At 35.5% G+C, this 20031-nt stretch overlaps 1 protein-coding gene across 1 annotated transcript in view; it reads right to left on the bottom strand.

The window, feature by feature from the left end:
* Positions 1-20031, bottom strand: part of LOC126251888 (hemocytin) — a 541167-nt gene that overhangs the window by 295592 nt on the left and 225544 nt on the right. Inside the window, exons 28-33 of the mRNA XM_049952591.1 lie at positions 19443-19561; positions 15938-16068; positions 11416-11544; positions 9617-9776; positions 2126-2342; positions 907-1093 (exon numbers count right to left, since the gene is read on the bottom strand). Coding sequence (XP_049808548.1) covers positions 907-1093; positions 2126-2342; positions 9617-9776; positions 11416-11544; positions 15938-16068; positions 19443-19561 — 943 coding nt within the window. The remainder of the gene's footprint in view (positions 1-906; positions 1094-2125; positions 2343-9616; positions 9777-11415; positions 11545-15937; positions 16069-19442; positions 19562-20031) is intronic.

Below are 20031 nucleotides of genomic sequence, written 5' to 3'. Positions count from 1 at the left end.
ACAAACCAATTTAGCTAATACATTCAACAGATTACTCTTGAAACAGTACAGGTGGAAGCACTGAGCAGTGGATGGGCACACAGTAGTTCAGTTTACAATCTTGCATTCTTCCTTAGAGTGCGCAGACAGCAGTTTCGCTGTCCAGGTGCTGTATTTTTAGACGTTTGAGTTATTTCTCACAATTCAGGCAGTTCAACCAATATTCGTGAGTGATGTGCCAAACAATATTTGACTGTCACCATTCATTCATAGTCGTTACTCAAGCTTAACTGGAACTTATACTTGTAGAGGACAAATGATGCTCATGAGTTTTTAACTTAGGAAACCTGGATTTTCCAATCTGTACCCCATCTATCTAAAAAAAAATTCCCAACAATTGGGGGGGGGGGGGGGCAGGGAGGGACATGATATTTTAAACATCATGTATACAGGAGTAAAATATGGGTATTAAAAGGCAGAGATGTAGCCCAGATAAAAAGCAACAGCGGAAATCAGGATCCTATGTGCAGTAATAAGGTACTTTCAAGAAATATCTGTAGAAATGATGTCACCAGGAAATAATCAGGTATATTATTTAATAACATAAAAAATTAATGGTTATCAAAACAAATTAATGAACTATATAACTAGAAAGGAGGAAAATTGTATGTCAAAATAACTGTGTATTTTACACCGTCAAGGAGACTGGGGGTGTAGTGAAATAGAAAATGAGACTCTCAGTCCAGAGCAGACAAGAGGGCCTAATACAAATCCTGCTCCCACTCCCACTTCCCACTATCATCTCTCACACTCCTACAATCAATGATCAAGTGAGACTGAGGATTCTGGTATTCTACAATAATGGCCTGAAAATGGGGCAAGTTTTACAGACTACAAGTAATGTTATTACTGTAAAACAGTACTTACCCCCACAGCTGCAATACAGTCTTATCTCATAATCCCTACAACCATCTTTGCAAACTAAGCCTTCTTCCAAGTTACATTTCACTTTCTCTCCAGTATCACTATGGTCAAGTTCACTGCCCACTGCACGGCATTCAATCTCAGTCACATTAGTTCTGCTGCAGATACCTTTCTGGCCATATACATTATCCTGGAAAAATTGGAAAATTAGCACAATATTAGCCAAAGTATGGGACACATACATGGAGTGTTCAAAAGAAAAGGTAAAAAACAACACTGTGGTTATAACTAAAGTCTTTATTCAAAAGTAATCATCAGGGACCTGAACATAACTATCCCACTGTTTCATAAGCTGAAGGATTCCCTGTTTCCAGAATTACTATGGCTGTGATGGGAGCCAGTCCTTCACTGCAGTCTTCAGTCTGACATCCAAGTTATAGTAGCACTTCTTCCCTTTGAGATGTTTTTTTAGCAGACCAAACACAAGGAAGTTGCTAGGCAACATGTCCAGACTGTAGGGCAGATGCTCAAGCTGCTCCCATTCAAGCTTGGCAGTTACATTTTGTGTGACCTGGGTGGACATGCATTATCACAGAGCAGAATCACTCCCTCTGTGAGCAGCCCAGGCCATTTGCTCCTGATGGATTTGGGTAGGCTACATAATGTCTTACAGGACACATCACTCTTAGTGGTTCTCGTGTACTTGAGGAATTCTATTAATTTCAGACATTGAATGTTGAAAGAGACAGTGAGCATCACCTTGACTGCCGAGGGCACAGATTTGAAGTTAACAAAACATGTCTCCATTGTCTAGACACCTCACTACGTTATATTAAAGCGGCATTTGTATATCTCAACCAGTCTGGTTGTTACCATGTTTAGTACCTTTTCGTATGAACACACCTTATAATTAATGATAAAGAAGACTTTTACTTTACGTATGTTATTTGCAGTAAATTACTGAAGAATTATGATTATTGCAGATATGAACACACAATTATTTAAGTACACAGAGTTGATTTTTTTAACTATCACTTCTGACTGAAATAACCATCTATTTAATTTAATTAGTTGTATCAAAATGACTGGAAAGGATTTAACTGACCAAGGCCAACAGTTCTAACTACACTCTCTCTTCTAAGATAAATTACATCATTTTCAGTACAATATACTTTAAATACAGCATATGATTTTAAAGCAGATACAGAAATATTACACTCACAGATATGGTGTCAGGGATAGGCTCTTTATCATATGACTTGTCATCTGAAGGTGTAAAAGAGTTCAACCAGCTGCTCCAACCTGACTTGCATTCTGGAGCAGGTGCAGTTTTTGGCAGCCCAGTGGTTGGTGCAATGGTTGAGAAGGTTTGGTGTATTGGCTGCTCAGTGGTGGAACATGGCTCCCCTATGCATTTCTTCTGGTGATGTGAACAGAAGCTGCAAAAAACAACAGTTAGTCCAGAACATGAGTAAAATTCCGTGCTCTAAAACAGCATAATATTTATTTTTCATTTTCTCAGAACTCAACTTTTTCTTTCTTTGTATGAAATTACCCATCCCATTGTTCCATTTTATGAGGGTGCACTGAAAAGTAATGGCTTCGACTTTGTTATGTGAAATGCTTAAAGCTTTTTAAATAAAACAAATACTAACATTCAAAATCTTTATTCTTCATGTTTAAATATTTGCAGGCCTCTGCCACTAGAGGGCTCCAAATCCTAGTATGTAACATGGTTGTATGTAACATAACTATGTTGGTGTATTAAAAACTATCTGCTGTAATCAAGTTTCAAATTTGAAGAGGTCGTTCAAAAATGATGCACCCTCTACTTCAGCATGACAATGCTAGACCACACACAAGTGCTGGAACATCTGCAACAATCCAACACCTTGGGTTCACAGTCAGTGATCATCCTCCATACAGTCCTGACTTGGTCCCATTTGATTTTTAACTGTTTCTGAAACTTAAATTTAACACCTTCAAGGACTTCACTTTGACACCAATGAGGCAGCGCAAGCAGAGGGGAGGTTGTGGCTCCATCAACAAAGTAAAAAATTCTACAGCCAGTGTTTGTTACCAGGGTGATTATGTTGAGAGATAAATATGTAGACATGAAGGACAGATATCTACAATGTTAATAACATTTCTTTTAGTTAAAAAGCTTTACAAGTTTTCACATAAAAAAACTGTAGCCATTACTTTTAAACTGTGCCCTTGTATCTTTTAAGTCTTCTGTACTTTCCCCATGTCTTCCTTGACTTCCATAATATATCTAATGTTGCTCTTACTGTTCCATAATATATCTATTATTATCCTGATGATACAGTTTTCTGGAGTCATGGTTAGCCCTTCTTCCTGGTCATGCTCATTACTGGTAACATTTTCATGTTTCAATAGAATGTAGTCTAAACTGTAAGTTTTCCAGGTAATTTTTATTTTGCATGTTTTGACCATTCTTCTTTTTATTAGAGTATTCTTTCTATTTCTGCTGTGTTACTTGTTTTGAAAGTGGTTTCCCTTGCACATATTAATTCGCATTGAGTGACAATTTTGAAGTGGTTTAGTTCTATGGCTACTGAGAGGACTTTTATGATGTACATAATTTTGGTGATAAATTGTGGTTTCATCAGTTCATTTATTCAAAAGCATATTTTAGAAAAGCACAAAGTTAAGCATATAAACAAGTAGTAATAAACCAAAATATAACCAACAAAAGATTAGTTTTAATATGAAGCTGCCTCTGTGTGTATACAATTACCTGTCCTGTGTCCAAAATTAATGAAAAGCGATATTTGCACTCTGTTTATGTTTAATATTGTTGCAAAAACTATTAGAAAAGGAAGGTAACCAGTTCAAAGCACAACAGTAATTTAAGTGTCTTGAAAGCTGGATATCCAGGAAAAGCACCAACAACCCCTGTTTTATCTCTTAGGAAGACATTTTTCCAAGCTCATACAATCTACAGGTAGGAAACAAGACCCGTAAAAGCTATCCACATTGTGCAATCATGTGTCATGCAAATGGAAAGAAAATACATCCAAAGATCCAGTATTACTGGTTTGTTTGCAACAAGCCCCTCTATGAGTCCGGACTTGAAAAGTTATTTTTAGATAAAAGACAAGTACAGTGCTCATTGTACAGATGTGTAACAAGTAGTAATGTATTGTGAAAAGCGTTCAGTATTTACAGATACAGTGAAGTGATTTCTTTGAAAAATATGAAAAATACCATTGTAATCAAGGAAATAGTAAGCTACCATTAGTAGATAAACAACAGCTATTTAATGCACCTGTGGAGACAGGAGATGTCTTGGAAGTGGACTTGTTTCTTTCTAATTTGCCACATGAAGTTTATCTGGCATAAACACGAATAGCATTCAGCAGTACAGTGATGGATAATTATTAACCCTTAGCTCTTCATGTCATCTTTTTGTCACACACTGTCCCAGATGCAGTCTGAGGGACCACTATATTTAAATGGCCAAAATATTGGATTCAGCAATTTCAGTGTAACAGTTCAGATTTTACATAAAAGATTGCACTCATAACACACAAAAAATATATTCCAATAAATTTTAAAGTTAATTTTTATGAAAAAAAACACATTTAAACAGAAAACTGTACAACATGAACATAATATTACATGATAATGTTAATACTATGCAAATCAAATACCCTGCACTCAAAATTTTACTTTTTGCTATATTTTTATCGGTTACTATTAATGTAATAATAAAACATAAAAAATCCCATAAAATACTCAAAAAATGAAAATTACTCTAATACTTTTTAGGTGTTTACTTTCATTCTCAGGGGTTTTCTTTGCAATTGCTGGAAATTTTTGTACAGATTTCAAGTCAGATTGGTTTCTTGCAACAATGGCACAATAAGACACCTTTTTCTTCTTTTTTGGGTCACAGGTGGAGCATGTTTTGCATTTTTCCAAATGTTCTGCAATAACTTGTACTCTCAGTTCTGCTACACCCAAAAAGTACGGTGAAGGACGCATGAAGTTGAGGGGTACGTGATACTTGTTGTCTCACTCTTTATCTGTGGTGTCACCAATGAGCTTCTTCAGCAAGTTCACCTGAGTATTGTCTTCGTAGGAATTGTGAAAGACAAACAATTCACCCCACTGATGTCTGACTTGCAGAAAAATAATAACACTGGCCACTTTGACAACCAACGATATTTATTTCAACCTAATGTATTTTTAGCAGATCCTTTAGCTAAAAATTCAGTCTCAACACTTCTGACTTCAACACTTTGATTACTTGTTTCATTCTCGGATTTCACAGTTGGTAAAATAAATACTGTCTTCACTTTCACACTGTTCCTGTTCAATTTTGTTGTCACTATATGATCCAACATTGTTTCCTAAACTGTCCTCAAACCATTTTATAACAGTATCCTCAAAGTCAGGGTCTGTAGCATGTAGATCTGGCTACTGAATCCAGAATGTAAAGTCACACATGCAGTTGTAGAGACTGCTAGCATGAAAGAAGCAGTAGTAGTATAGGTCCACATATTATTCAAGCAGCCACTAACAAAGGAAACCATGAGAGCTCCGGGAAAGAAAACTACACAATACACAATGCTGTAATCTTCTACCCCACCACTATGCATTACCAACCGAGTAACAGTCTGTGAGACCACAGCTGGGACATTAAGGGTTAATAAGGTAAACAGATTAAGTTCCTATAATTTAATTCCTGATGAAAACTATGTAACACTATGAAATATACTCCATCAATCTGTTTTAAACACACAGCTACCTCAATGTTCCCATTAGTCAGTGACATGGAAGAGGTCATAGCCATTGTCAAACTGCCGAGGCCATCTTCTATGTCAGAATCCATAAGTGCACCCCTTGAGCAATCTTTTTGGAATGGTTATGTGACTGAATGGGCTGCAGCCTACAGCCAGTGCTTGGCTTACATGGATGCTACTGTTATCTTTTCACTGTACCTCTATTTGAGATCACTGCTTCAGAATTGCTTGTAACTGGTTTGCTCTATGGCTGTATATTTGTCAAGCTGGTATTGGAATTGTTGCAACACACTGGTCTTGTTTGGAACATTACTGCATCAGATTGCTCTTGAACCTATGCTGACCTTACTGCTTTAAACATATCACTGTAAGAGTCTGTATCTGTTCATCTGGAACTTCTAATGTATAGCTTTAAAAAAATTGAATAAAAATGAGCAGCCAATCATACACATATTCTCTAAATGTGTAGTGTCATCAGCTATATTAAAACTCATATTTTGTCAATGAATGTGATACTTAATTAAGTTTTTCTGTTAGTCAACTGTACGAAAATGTATGCCTCAGTTAACTCAGATTACCCTTTTGAATAATTGTCAGCAGATGATTACACTGAGTTCTGTGACAAAAAATACTACACATTATTACACTTGTTTCTCAGTAATAATAATAATAATAATAATAATAATAATAATAATAATAGCTTTATTCAACATCGAATGGTACACTGCACATGTACAAAGAAACAGTAATGATTAAAGTTATTTGTACAATACACAAGACACATTCTTCTGAATACGTCATTAATTTACAACAAAATTACAATAAGGTGTTTACTTATTTCTGTTCACATAATTTCACAAAGCATTTGTTGTTCTTCATATAAGTATGGTACTCTTCCAATGTGTAGAAAGGGTGTTCCACCAAAAATCTCTTAAGCTGATGTTTCAGTTTAATTGTAGGAAGAGCCATGACCGCTTTAGGCAGTGCATTAGCCAATTTTATACCTGCATACTGAGGCCCCTTTTCGTAAAGTGCTGTTCTGTGGCTGCCAATGTAAAATCTTTCTTTATTTCTAGTATTGTACTAGTGGAAATCTGAATAAATGTTTGGGTGCAGTCTTTTCACAAGCAATATGGCTTTTAGAATGTATGTGTTTATAACAGTTAACACCTCTGTTTTTGGAAACAAGTTGCGACAAGATTCCCTATATTTTGCTCCACAGATTATTCTCACACCCCTTTTTTGAAGAATGAGTAGCTTATCTAGATTAGCTTTGGTTGTTGCCCCCCAAATTTCAATACCATAGTTCAAGTGAGAGGAGAAAAGAGCATGGTATGCAGTCTTTAGGACTACGGTGTCTCTACAGAACTTGCTAATAGTACTGATTGCAAATATATTTTTTGACAGCTTAGTTGCTAGAGAGTCAATATGTGTGTCCCATTTCAGGTTGCTTTGGATTGTTATGCCAAGGAATTTTACACTAGACTCTTTCTTTACCAATTTGTTGCCCATGTATAATTTTATTTCATTATTCAAACTACTTTTGTTAAACTCCATCAAACATGTTTTACTGGTGCTTACATTTAAGTGGCTTTCATTAAAAAACTGAACAATTTCTTTTGTCACATTATTACACTCGGCCTCTAGTTCATTACATGATTCCTTTTTACATACAATGGACGTGTCATCGGCATACAGAACAATTTTGGAATTTATAGTACAGTATTTAATATCATTTACATAGATCAAGAACAGAAGGGGGCCCAATACCGAGCCCTGGGGCACCCAATATTTTATGCAAGAGATCTCTGATTTGTATACACCACTTTCCGTTTTAAGTAGAACAAACTGCTTTCTATTGCTCATATAACATTTTATTAGATCATAAGCAGCACCTCTAATGCCCATGTTCCATAGCTTGTCTAATAGGATGTCAACGTTCACACAATCAAAGGCTTTTTCCAGGTCTAGGTATACACCTGCCACATGTTCCTTGCTTTCGATACCCCGTAACACCTCTTCAATTAGTTGAGCAGCTGCAGTGCTAGTTGATTTACCTTTTACGAATCCATTTTGATTTTCGAACATCAGGTTGTGTTTGTTAAGAAAGTTTATAATCCTGTTGTATATAACTTTCTCAACTATTTTGAAAAAGACAGGAAGGATTGAGACTGGTCTGTAGTTTTCTATTTTGTTGTTGTCACCTTTCTTAAAAATGGGTGTTACCTGTGCTATTTTGAGTCTGTCTGGAAAGGTGCCTGATTCTATTATATTGTTGACTGCTGCAGACAGAGGTACAGATACATTTTGGCTTCAGGCTTTTAAAACATTAGTATTTAGGCCATCATGCCCAGCTGAATTAGAGGGTTTTAGAGAGCTAATGATGCCCATTATTTCTGCACAGTTTGTGGGGGCTAGATATATACTATGGTCACATGTATTATCTTTAAAACTGTAGTGCATGTTTTTATGTTTGTCATTTATGGCTTCCCCTACGGAAGAAAAATATTCATTAAAAATATTTGCAATTTCCAGTTGGTCTTTTATGAGCATGCCATTGTGGTTAATAGTAAAGTCCATACAGGATTTGTCATTGCCAGTTCTAAAACTGTTTATGACTGCCCAGATGCCAGTAGTTATGTTGTGTGAGTTTTGAAGCTACATGAAACAGAACTAAAGGATATGGCCACTTTGGACATAAATGGATTAATGGTACACTGCCCTTCCACATGTTAGGGATAGGCATTGATGAGATATTTAATGGTAATCTTTTTCCCTAACCATAGACATTGTGGTGCTGCTGCTGCTTCTGATTTCAACAGTTTTGCTATGTCCCTTGGTGTCCCAGATGAACTTAACATGTAGTAATTTTTCGTCTGGTGTCAGATTCCGAATAATTGAAACATTTAAGACATGTGCCAACTTCTCCATATAGCTCCTTTTTCAGTAAAACATGCTAATTTTTTTCAGCATAATTAAGGAAGCAATAGTAGGGTGCCAATAAAACATGTTGCTCTCAATTTAGCTCTGCAGCCCACTCTGGAGGAAGCCAGGCTTGATCAGTGTTACATTGCACCTCATAAAGCAGTGACAGACACTGCTCCCAAACAACAGAACATGTAAATTTAACCAAAGAGCCTGCTGGATTGTTTATGACTGATTACTTCTGAAATTTACAGAATTGCTACCACTAATGTTTGTACACAAATGAATCAGACTGAAATAGCAGAAGATTGGCAAAAACATTCTTCTTGAAATATTGGGAAAATCCTTTTTATCATTATGAATGAAGTAAGGAGATTTTTTTGTATATCATTACTCATTAGTTGCAGAAGGTGCATAGATAATAGGCATACTCTTTAGTTTCTCTTGCTAATGTAATATATTGCCAATGAAGGTTATAGGCAATAAATTTAATACATCTAGTGCAGTAATATACTCTTACCCAAACATCCTACAGCACAAAGCTCACTATTTTGAAGTGAATCACTTCACATCTATTCTGATAATCATTTCGCCAAATCAGATTCATTTAAGAAGTACATAAAGTTATACTTGCTACCAGTACTTGATCTGTGATGGTACACACCAGTATGTTGTACCAGTACATCTGACAAGAAAAGCTCAGAACCGCAGATTGTGAGATGTGGTATGATAGAGGTTTTGCTGTGGTTGTAGCAATGGAAAGCAGGGGTTGTGTTCACACTTTTAAAAAGCTCAGAAAAGCTTTAAAATAATGTTTTAAGAAGTGCAAATTTCAAAAACACTTCCTGGAAGGTTACAGTAGCAGAACCTCTTTTTTTTCACAAATCAAGCATGCTTGCCATACCCTGTACATGTTAAGGATGGGCTTGACATTCAGCCCGCTGCACTGTAATGTGCCCATTCAAAGAAAATAACACCACAATGTATCAACAATTATAAGCAGAATATGTGCTTACCATCGATGACAGGCATCTTCTTCCATCAAATCTCCCTCATAGTAGGTAGCCTGTGCTGTCTGAAGACAGACTGGAGGCTTGCATTTGTTAACAGTAACACACTCTAAGGCTGTAACGTTTGAGTATACTTCATTATCTGGACATTTCTTGGCTTCACAACCTGGATGAACACATTGTGAGGTTATTAAAATAAACTTTTAGTAAAATAAAGATAAACAGATATCCTGTTTATCAGTCAGCAGCAAATGCTGAAGGGATGAAGCTACCAGAAACTCATTTTTGGAGCTAATTATTTAATCTATCTAAAGAGAGGAAAAGGTGAAATAAGTGAGATTTTACAAAGGATCAAATGCTAACTCTCCTAGGATCAAGGAAGGGAAAGCAGAATACAATGGGATGGGAAATATAAATAATCACATTTTTCTTTAATGACGTGGTAACCAGAACTGTTACTGTACTTTGTGAACAAATTACTCTGCAACATACAGGTACAATAGCTCACTAAAGAATGTTTAATGAATTTACTGAATTCTGAGAAATTAAATGAATACATCTACCTTGTTTAACATAATTTCTGTTCAGCAACAAGTCAATAAAACTGAAAACTGAATTTTTGAGCATATGATATGTACCCATACCAAAAATGCACTGAAAGTGAGTGTCTTTTGGTATTAACATGTGACTAGTAGTGTAAAAATATTTTAGAATCTCATCAAGATAGCCAGAATGAAAGCTATAATATTCCTTAGACACACAAGACAGTTAATACAGATAAAGTGATTCACACAGGTGACAAATAGAGGATGAGATAATATGAAAGCTTGCGCATGTCTTGCCGCCGTATTATTATCGTTAAAAATAAAATTATTTTAGTGTAAAGTAAAAGTGCAATACTGCACAGCAGTAGATTTATTGTGCGACGTGTATGTGAAAACGTCAAAGGAATTATTTTCATTACGAGAAGTGCCAGTCAAAACGGCATCCATGTTAAATTCTTCATTGTAGTGTAAGTTCAAGAAGAAGAATTCCCTGTGTAGGAAAGAAACACAATATCATAAGAATGTGTGCTTTTCTCATGGTGGGTGGATAGACAACTCGCTGTCTTCCAGTAGTTTCTTCAGTCTCTGTGACTTTCAGAGAACACACTCAAAGCTTGAAATACAGTATTGTATATCATACAATTTTCTCTACTGCATATTAGCCACTTTGGATCAATAAAACATTTAATACTCTTGCATGAGTTGTTTATTCACAATTATAATTAATAAAAAAGTAGGCAGGAAGTTAATTGTTAAAAATGTCAATTCATTTGTCAAAACTATAAAAACATGAGACAGATGGCCCATCATTACTTCAACTCAAGGAACAAAATTCTTCATACACATATAAACACACACTAAAAAGAGCAAGATATAATCTTAGCTTTCAGACCTATTTGTTCCTTCCTCAGGGAGGAAAGAAGGGTAGGTTGGAGATGGTTATAAAAGGAATGTAGCAACATCAAATACGAATATATTCAACTGAAATAAAGAATATTTCATCAGCAATATATGTACATGAGACAATGGGCAACACATTACAGATGTATCTCTCACACTAACTGAAGTAATATTTTATTTTGAGAGAAAAAAATGAAGCTTTTCTATTTTTCATATACTGAGTATGTTAGATATTGAAAGGAGCACACTTATATTTCATCTATAGAACAAATCAGACCTGTATGTCATTAAAAAATGTACACCTTAATAAAGAAAGTATTTCAGCAAACTTTGATCTCAATCTGCACATTTGTTACTCACCTTCAACACAATGATCCTTACTGCACATTCTTGTAATTGTCTCATATTTGAGAATGTTGTCACATGTCTTCTTGGGGCAGGTAGTTACACAAGGTCTGTATTCAGAACAGCGTTCATCACACTGCAAGGCTGTAAAGTTATCTGCCATTATACAAACTGTCTACAATTTTAAGATTAAACAAATAAAAAGGTGAGAGATAATAAACAGATACAATATATGAAATGTTACACCACTCATGATGTTATCTTCATACAAACTGAATTTCTGTAGTAACTGAATTGATCATGTTGTTAACTGACCATAAAAAGCTTAGTAGAATATGATATGCCTTTATTTGTTTATTTATTTGTCCATGAGACCTTCTTGGTACATAGAATATATATAAGATTTTGGACATCATTTAACACAATACTGTTTCTATCATTTTAACATCATTAATCGCTTATGGTTATACTATTTATTATTGGTACATTACTTGTATTTGTTCGGTGGTTACAATGTTACTATGATTTCAGTGGATATGACTGGTACATTATTATTCATAATGGCACATTATTATTTATCAAAATACTCTTTCAGACTGTAAAAGCAATGATCAATTAGATATGCCTTCACTGCAGCTTTGAACCCCGATGTGTTGTTTATTGATTGTATGTTACTTAGTAGTTTCCTGATTAACTTTTTTCAACGTTGCAGAACTCCGTTTTGGCAGAGCTTAGTTTTTGTGTGGTGCATATGGAGATCCATTTTTTGCCTTGTTATGAGTGTGTACATCTTCATTTTTGAGGAGACTGTGGGAGTTTCAGTTGCTTACTGCTGTACGAATACTATGGTTTCATATACATGAAGCATGGAAGTGGGAGGATTTGCAGTTTTCTGAAGAGTGGCTCACAATATTTTCTGTGTTTGGCACCTTCTATGATTCTTATGACTCTTCTTTGAATTCTAAATAGCTTAATGGTGATTAGAGAAGCTCCCCAGAAAATGACTCCATATTTCAGGATTGATTGGGCATTGCATAGTACACACTTTTTAGGCAGTCTTTGTTAGAACAGCTTTCAAGGATACTCATCACATAGCAGGATGTGTTCAATTTTTTGCTGAGACTGTCAATATGAGTTTCCCCAAGTAACTTTGTCAGGTCAATTCTATGTACAGCTTTGTTAGAAAACTGGATATTTATAGTTTGCAGAACCTTTTCCTTGACATTACCGGAGTTGATTGCTACAAGTTTACATTCATTAATGATTAATATAGTGTATGTGAAGCATTCTGCTATGCTACCCATTGTCTTTCTTATATTTTCTTGTAGTAGGTTTTCTGATTTTGCAGTAATGAGAAAGCTAATGTTGTCAGCAAACTGGTAAGAATTTTGACACTACATTTGCTTGTAGGTCATTTACATATAGGAGGAACAGTGATAGACCTAGTACTGGTCCTTGGGGAACGCCATATTTCATGTCTTGGTAATCTGAGCAATGGTTTGTGATTTTCTTGCAGTCAACTTGTTGTATTTCCACTGTTAGTTTCCATCTGCAAAGGTATGACCTGGTCCAGTCATTAGGTATGCCTCTGATGTCTAGTTGATGTAATTTCTGTAGGAGTGCTTCATGATCTGTAATATCAAATGCTTTTGACAAGTCAAGGCATACATCAATGATCTATTTGCCACTGTCCACTTTCTGGTAAATTTCACTTAGGAATTCATAGATAGCAATGTCGGTTCAGCGGTTCTTCCTAAACCTGTGTTGTGCTGTGGATAGGATTTGATATTTTCCCATAAAGGCTGTAAGTCTTTTGTGGAAGACCTTCTCTAGAATTTTTGAGAATCCAGACAATAGGGCAATTTCCCTGTCATTGCCAACTTCTTCCGTGTTTCCTTTTTTGTAGACTTCCCTCAATTTTGTAATTTCTAGACAAGAAGGGAAAGTCCATGATGCCGGTGAACTATGCATAAATATGTTAGTGGTTTTACAATGAGTTCACTACACTTTTTGATTATGTTATCAGGTATACCACTTACTCCTGAGGACTGTTTCATTTTTAAGGTTTTTATGATGGTCAGGATTCCTTCTTCATTTGTTGGGTACATGACTTGCAATTGGGGCACCAAGACTGTTTAGTGTCCTGTGGGCCCTCATCATAAGATCTTTCAGGTGTAGCAACCAAGTTAAGTTTTTGATTTAAAATGAAGTTAAAATTCTCATCATAGTTTTGTCTTTCTTTGTTCATAGACCAGTCTCAAAAAATTCAACTATAGCTGAAGTTTGATAGCTGCCAGATTATGGTATCTACAACAAAAACAAATTTATTTCTGGGGAACAAAATTCTTGGACTAATTCTTTCTGCAAAAAATTCAATGAAAATTCAAACAGAACTGAACTGGTGGAATTGGCATTTACTACCTATTCACCTTCCTTTTTTATGATGCTGAAATAATGCATCAATTAATTTAAAGGCTTTATGCCTAAAAAAGTGGCCCTCTTCTAGCTACATCTTTTCAGAAGTTCAATAACCATCTTTCTCTCAATAGCTATCATTGATTTGCATTTGCCAGATCTCTTTCTCATGAAATTCCATACTGTGATATTTTACTGAATTTAGGAAATCTTGTGATACAGTGAATACCTGATTCTCCAAAGAATTTAACTCCCATGTGTAAGACAGCTTGTAATGCCTGATTAGTTTACAAATGAGTTAATGTATTATGTATTTATGGCAAACATGTAAGCAGGAAAAAGCTCAGGAAAGGTTTTAAATAATGTTTAAAGTTAGTTGCAAGTCATTAAATGATCTCATTAAGTAACACTGGGTGATTATAGTATGGATAATGCACACTCAATTTTAAGCAATAGCAAGTTTCTCACACATCTCAATGTTAATGTCATCATATCTCCTAAACTATGTGACACTGTACAATGACATAATTTTGCAGTTACGTTCAGTGGTGTATGTGGATACTGTCTGAAAACTGTCTTGCAAATAGAATTGGTAGTACAGAAGTAATAAAGTAAAATATCATGTCTGAGGCTGAAGTTTTACTGCAACAGTGAAAATGTAGTTAAGTGATAATTTTTTTCCTTTTTTGTGGGGGGTGTCAATGAGGAACATTTTCATAAAGGTTTGAAATTATGTGTAAAGTTTGTTGGAAATGGGTAATTGCTGTCATTCTCAAATACCGGGTGAGTCAAGTCTGGGCATTTGCACACCATCAGTTATGCTGCCTCAAGACAAACACACAGTTTCTAACTGTAATATTTGTTTTGTTGTGTGAAAATTTTAACATAATATTACACCTATATTGAAAATCAAATTTTTGTTGCCCCTGGAGGCCACTAGACAAGCAGCCTGAAATTGATACTGGGCTCCATGACATACACTTAGTAATTTAGATTCCTTCCTCCTGTCTGCAAGCAATGTAACTTTTAGGCAAGGTATTCAATGAGGCCCATTTTATGTGGCTTTACATTCCCAAAATGAATCAGTTATTTGTAAAGGTCTTTGAGATCCTTCAGGGAAAGAGTGTTACAGGCTGTCAGGTAAAAGTGAGCAGTGAGCTCCAGTTTTTCAACATGCATTCTGAAAATTATACAATGACCTGCAGTTTGGTGCAGTCACAGTTATTAATGGTAACCTATGGCCTAATATACATTGTGTATGCTGTATCACTCGAAAATACATGCTGATTCATGGTATAAACTGTTGATGTCTTTGGTAACAGTGGGCACTTAAATAAGCTGATTATATATGTATTGATGACTGGTCATAAAATTCTCATGGATGAAGTGGTGTGCATGTACATAGTTCAAGTCTGTAGTGTTTTTGTATCACTGTCAAATCAGATTATAGCAAATAGTGGATGTTCTCAATGGCATCAGGTAAATTCAGTCAACATTAGCACCAAAGTGATATTAGTGTGGTTTTGTTCCTATCATTCCACCATGATTATTGACAAAATGCCAGAGGGAGTTGCAGCTGGTCAGAGGTGACATTGTGGAAACATTAACTAGCCATTGACATTACGTCACTGCTTGCAGCATGCGTCTTTAATATGAAGATGAAAATACTGTTGAGATAGAATACAATATTACTGAAAATACGACAGGAACATTACATCGCTGCTTGCAGCATGTTCCTTTTGTCCGAGAATGATTACTGGTTGGTCAAAAGCAGTTATACATTTAAAAATAACAGAACATAATCAGTCACTTTATCTACGTTGACAGTGTGTCATTTTTTTCCATTGTGGAAATTTTTACAATAGTCTACTGGAAAAGATGGATAAAATCTTCTCAGGTACTGGAAAACATCTATCAGTGTCAGGTAATGATACTAAAAATGTGAGTCTAACCTTGAATTTGAAGCAGCTACTGCACTGAGAAATACAATAAATGAAACACACAATAACTGCAAGAGAGAGAGAGAGAGAGAGAGAGAGAGAGAGAGAGAGAGAGAGAGAGAGAGAGAGAGACAGAGAGAGAGACTGACTGACAGACAGACAGACGGAGCACATTAACTTACGACACAACTGCTGCGTCCTCCATTTTACAGGCACACCGTGAATGTTGCATTCATGAGCATAAGCTGCCAGAGCTGTACACAAACAGTCACAATCTCCTCCCTGATCACAAGCACAAGAGTCAAAGATACACCTAGAAAAGATTTTTGGATTATAGCTCACAATTCAAAATTTAATCACAGTTTAGAAATAGAAGAAACTTCTTCATCTAGCTGTTATTTCCTTCTATGTATTTCTTACTTAATTACTTCCACTTTCATTATGTCTGTTACCATATGTCTGTTACCATGTCTCCACTTTATTTATTTATTTTTTTATGTATGCATGCCTAGCTTCTACTTTATATCTTATCACTTTTTTTACTTATGTATTCTCACTTCCCTTTGTGATTCACCTGAGGTCAGCTTCAGGACATGCCCTAATTACACCTGTACATTACACTAATAATATTTTCTTAATATGAGAAAGAAGGTAGTACAAAATACATAATAAAATAAGGTAATAACATAACTAAATACTTAATTTACATATATGTGCTTACTAACTAGCTATCTATACTAGGAATAAAATGATAATACTCAGTTGCTTTGTTTTGCAAATTGTTTCATACATTTTGTTAATCATAGTAATTAAGTGCATTAAAACAATAAACAATGGGAGCTACAAAATATACTAATATCAGATACAGGGGAAAAAATTAATCTCTGTTTAAAGTTACACAATTAGTATTTGGTGTGATTACGTCCCCTCCTCATAAAATGGCAGCAGTTCAGTTCCAACTGGTGCATATGTATCAGACAGTCTTTTTGGTTGATGACATATGGCACTAATGGCTAAAGGAAATAGATTATCACTCATACTATATAGGAGTGAAATATGGGGATAGAAGACAAGCTGTGGATGTGCATTTCTCAGGAGATCAACCAGCTATACACATTCAGACAGCATAAGTAGTACAGCAATCAGTCAAAAATTGAAAATTAAATGTATTACTAAACATATTAAGGGGGACATAAAGAAACAGAGAGACCATATAAAAATAAAAGATACCAGATGGATAGACCAGAAAAACAAATAATCACATGCCATAAAGGAAAACAAAATTGAAGACTACAATCAGTTTGGCTTTAGAACAGGTTCAGGCACCAGAGAGGTAGGTCTCATGTTGTGGCTGATAATGGAAGCAAGACTGAAAAAAAATCAAGGCACGTTCATTTGATTTGTTGATCTGAAAAAAGCATTAAACAATGTAAAATTATGCAAGGTGTTCAAAATTCTGAGAAAAATAGGGGTAAGCCAAAGGGAAAGACAGATAATATACAATATGTATGAGGACCAAGAGAGAACAATAAGAATGGAAGACGAAGAATGAAGTGCTTGGATTAAAAAGGGTGTTGGCCAGAGAAGCAGACTTTTGCCCCTACTGTTGAATCTAGGCATTGAAGAAGCAATCATGGAATTAAAAGAAAGATTGAAGAGTGGGATTAAAATTCAAGGTGAAAGGATATCAATGATGGAATTTGCTGACAACATTGTTATCCTCAGTGAGAGTGAAGAAGAATTACAGGATATGTTGAATGGAGTGAACAGTCTAATGAGTACAGAATACGAACAGAGAGTAAATGAAAGAAAGACAAAAGTAATGAGAAATAGCAGAAATGAGAACAATGATAAACTTAACATCAGAATTGGGGAGTATGAAGTAGATGGAGTTAAGGAATTCTGCTACCTAGGCAGCAAAATAAATCATGATGAACAGAGCAAGGAGGATATAAAAAAAAAGCAGACTAGCACTGTCAATGAGGGTATTCCTGACTAAGATAAGTCTACTAGCATCAAACATAGTTCTTAACTTGAGGAAGAAATTTCCGAGGAAGTAAGTTTGCAGAATGGCTAATCAAACATCGAAAAAAAAAAAAGAAAGAAAGAAAAAAAAATTTCCTGAGAATTCTAGGTGTGAGGGGGAAGATGATGTCAAATAGTTCCTGATAAATTAATGGTGAGCTGCAAAAGCAGCAGTTTAACCACAGTTTTTAAACATCATCAGTAATTTATCTCTAATAATATTCATATAATTAACACGCTTTGAGATATGAAGTATCTTAAAATTTGTGATTTATAAAACTCAATAAAATTCAATTTCAATGCTAGGTTAAAAACAAAGAATTCTCTGAGATTTTATGAAATTCCTGAAATTTTCCAGATTTTTCCAGATAAAATGAAATTCCCTGAGAATTCCAAGGTTTCCTGACAAATTGTCACCCTGGTTTGGAGCACAGCATTGCATGGTAATGAAACATGGACTGTGGGAAAAACAGAACAAAAGGGAATTGAAGCATTCGAGATGTGTTGCTACAGGAAAACGTTGAAAATTAGGCGGACTGATAAGGTAAGAAATGACGAGGTTCTCCACAGAATCAGCAAGAAAAGGAGACTATGGGAAAACAATGACAAGAAAAAAGGGCAGAAGGAAAAGACATCTGTTAAGACATAATGGAATTTCAGTGGTACTAGAGGGAGCTGTAGAGGATAAAATCTGTAGAGGAAGATAGAGACTGGAATGCATCCAGCAAATAATGGAGATGTAGGTTGCAACTGCTACTCTGAGATGTAAAGGTTCTCACAGGAGAGAAATTTGTGTGTGTGTGTGTGTGGGGGGGGGGGGGGGGGGACCACGTAACATCTGAGAGAAGGTGAAGAGGAAGAAAGACTATTTATTGTTGTTGTTTGTCATATCCCCTTTCTTAAGAGGTGGATCTTTCTATTAAATGTAACAGTGTTTACACACTTTTACGGTTTAGAACACAATACACTCTACTGCAAAATTGTGCCTTTCATTACAAAACTTAAGCTCAGAAGTCATAAACTAAAGAGTGTTAAACATGTAAGATTAGAATAGAAAAAGGGCTGAATTGCTCTCAGGACAAAAACAAAATGCTACAAGAATCAGAAATAATTGTAGTATCTATCTGATGAAGAAGTTCTTAAACCTACTATTATTTATTCAAGACACATGAATAATGAGAATACTGTGAAAATGCACATACTGCAAGAGCATTTTCCAAATAGAAATATTGCAAAATCATCCACTCGGAACACAAAAAGCCAAAACTGAAGCTGCTAGAAGCCCTTGAAATCAACAAACATTTGGCATTAAGCCCACACTCCGTTTTGCACTATCCAAAGAGCATATTAACTACTCTTTGCTGAACTTCTCTCATTTCTTTACACTTCTCACATATTCTGTCCCATCTCACTAGTCTCATTTCCTTTTGTATTTATTTTCTTATGATTTACAATGCATACTAAACTGGTTGATATTTTGTTGTCTTCCACAGTTCTCTACAGTTATGTGTAATCCTTGACACTTACATGAACTTGCACTATCCCTTATGATATTCAATACAGCTTACTGCAGTCATACAATTCATAAAATAAAAACTATATAATAATATCTACTTTGCATGCACTTACAGAAAGAGCAGTGAGCAAATAATTCTAACTCACCTGTGTAGATAGGGTTCAAAAGGCACTTCAGAATGGCAGCTGCGGAATACTTCAGACTTTAGTATACTACACTTCTGAACTGCCCATATTTCTCGTTCTGGGTGTTTTTTGCATGCATCCTACATGAAAAACACATTTGACTAGTCTCAAAAAGAAACTTTATGTGGCAACAAATTACCATAAAAGTAAAGATTTGGGTTTCTAATCAACTATCCAGACTGGAATAACGACAGTGCTCTGAAAAGGAGAAACTGCTACTCACTTACAGTGGACATGTTGAGTTGCAGACAGTCACAACAAAAAGACTGCTATACATGTGAGCTTTTGGCCAAAAGACCTTCTTCTAACGTAGAAAACACATGCACAAACATTCACTCAAGCACAACCCAAACACCTCAAACATACATGACCACAGTCTCTGGCCACTGAGGCCACACCTCCAGCCTCAGTGGCCAGAGACAGTGGTTGTGCCTGTGAGTTGTGATTGTGTGAATATGTGTGTGTGTGTGTGTGTGTGTGTGTGTGTGTGTGTGTGTGTGTTTGTTTGTTTTAAAGGTGTTTTGGCCAAAAGCTCACATGTATAGCTGTC

Source organism: Schistocerca nitens, chromosome 4, assembly GCF_023898315.1.
Source record: "Schistocerca nitens isolate TAMUIC-IGC-003100 chromosome 4, iqSchNite1.1, whole genome shotgun sequence".
In the NCBI taxonomy this organism is placed as follows: domain Eukaryota; kingdom Metazoa; phylum Arthropoda; class Insecta; order Orthoptera; family Acrididae; genus Schistocerca; species Schistocerca nitens.
The sequence above is the reverse complement of the archived record's forward strand: the minus strand, read 5'-3'. Positions and strand labels throughout refer to the sequence as shown.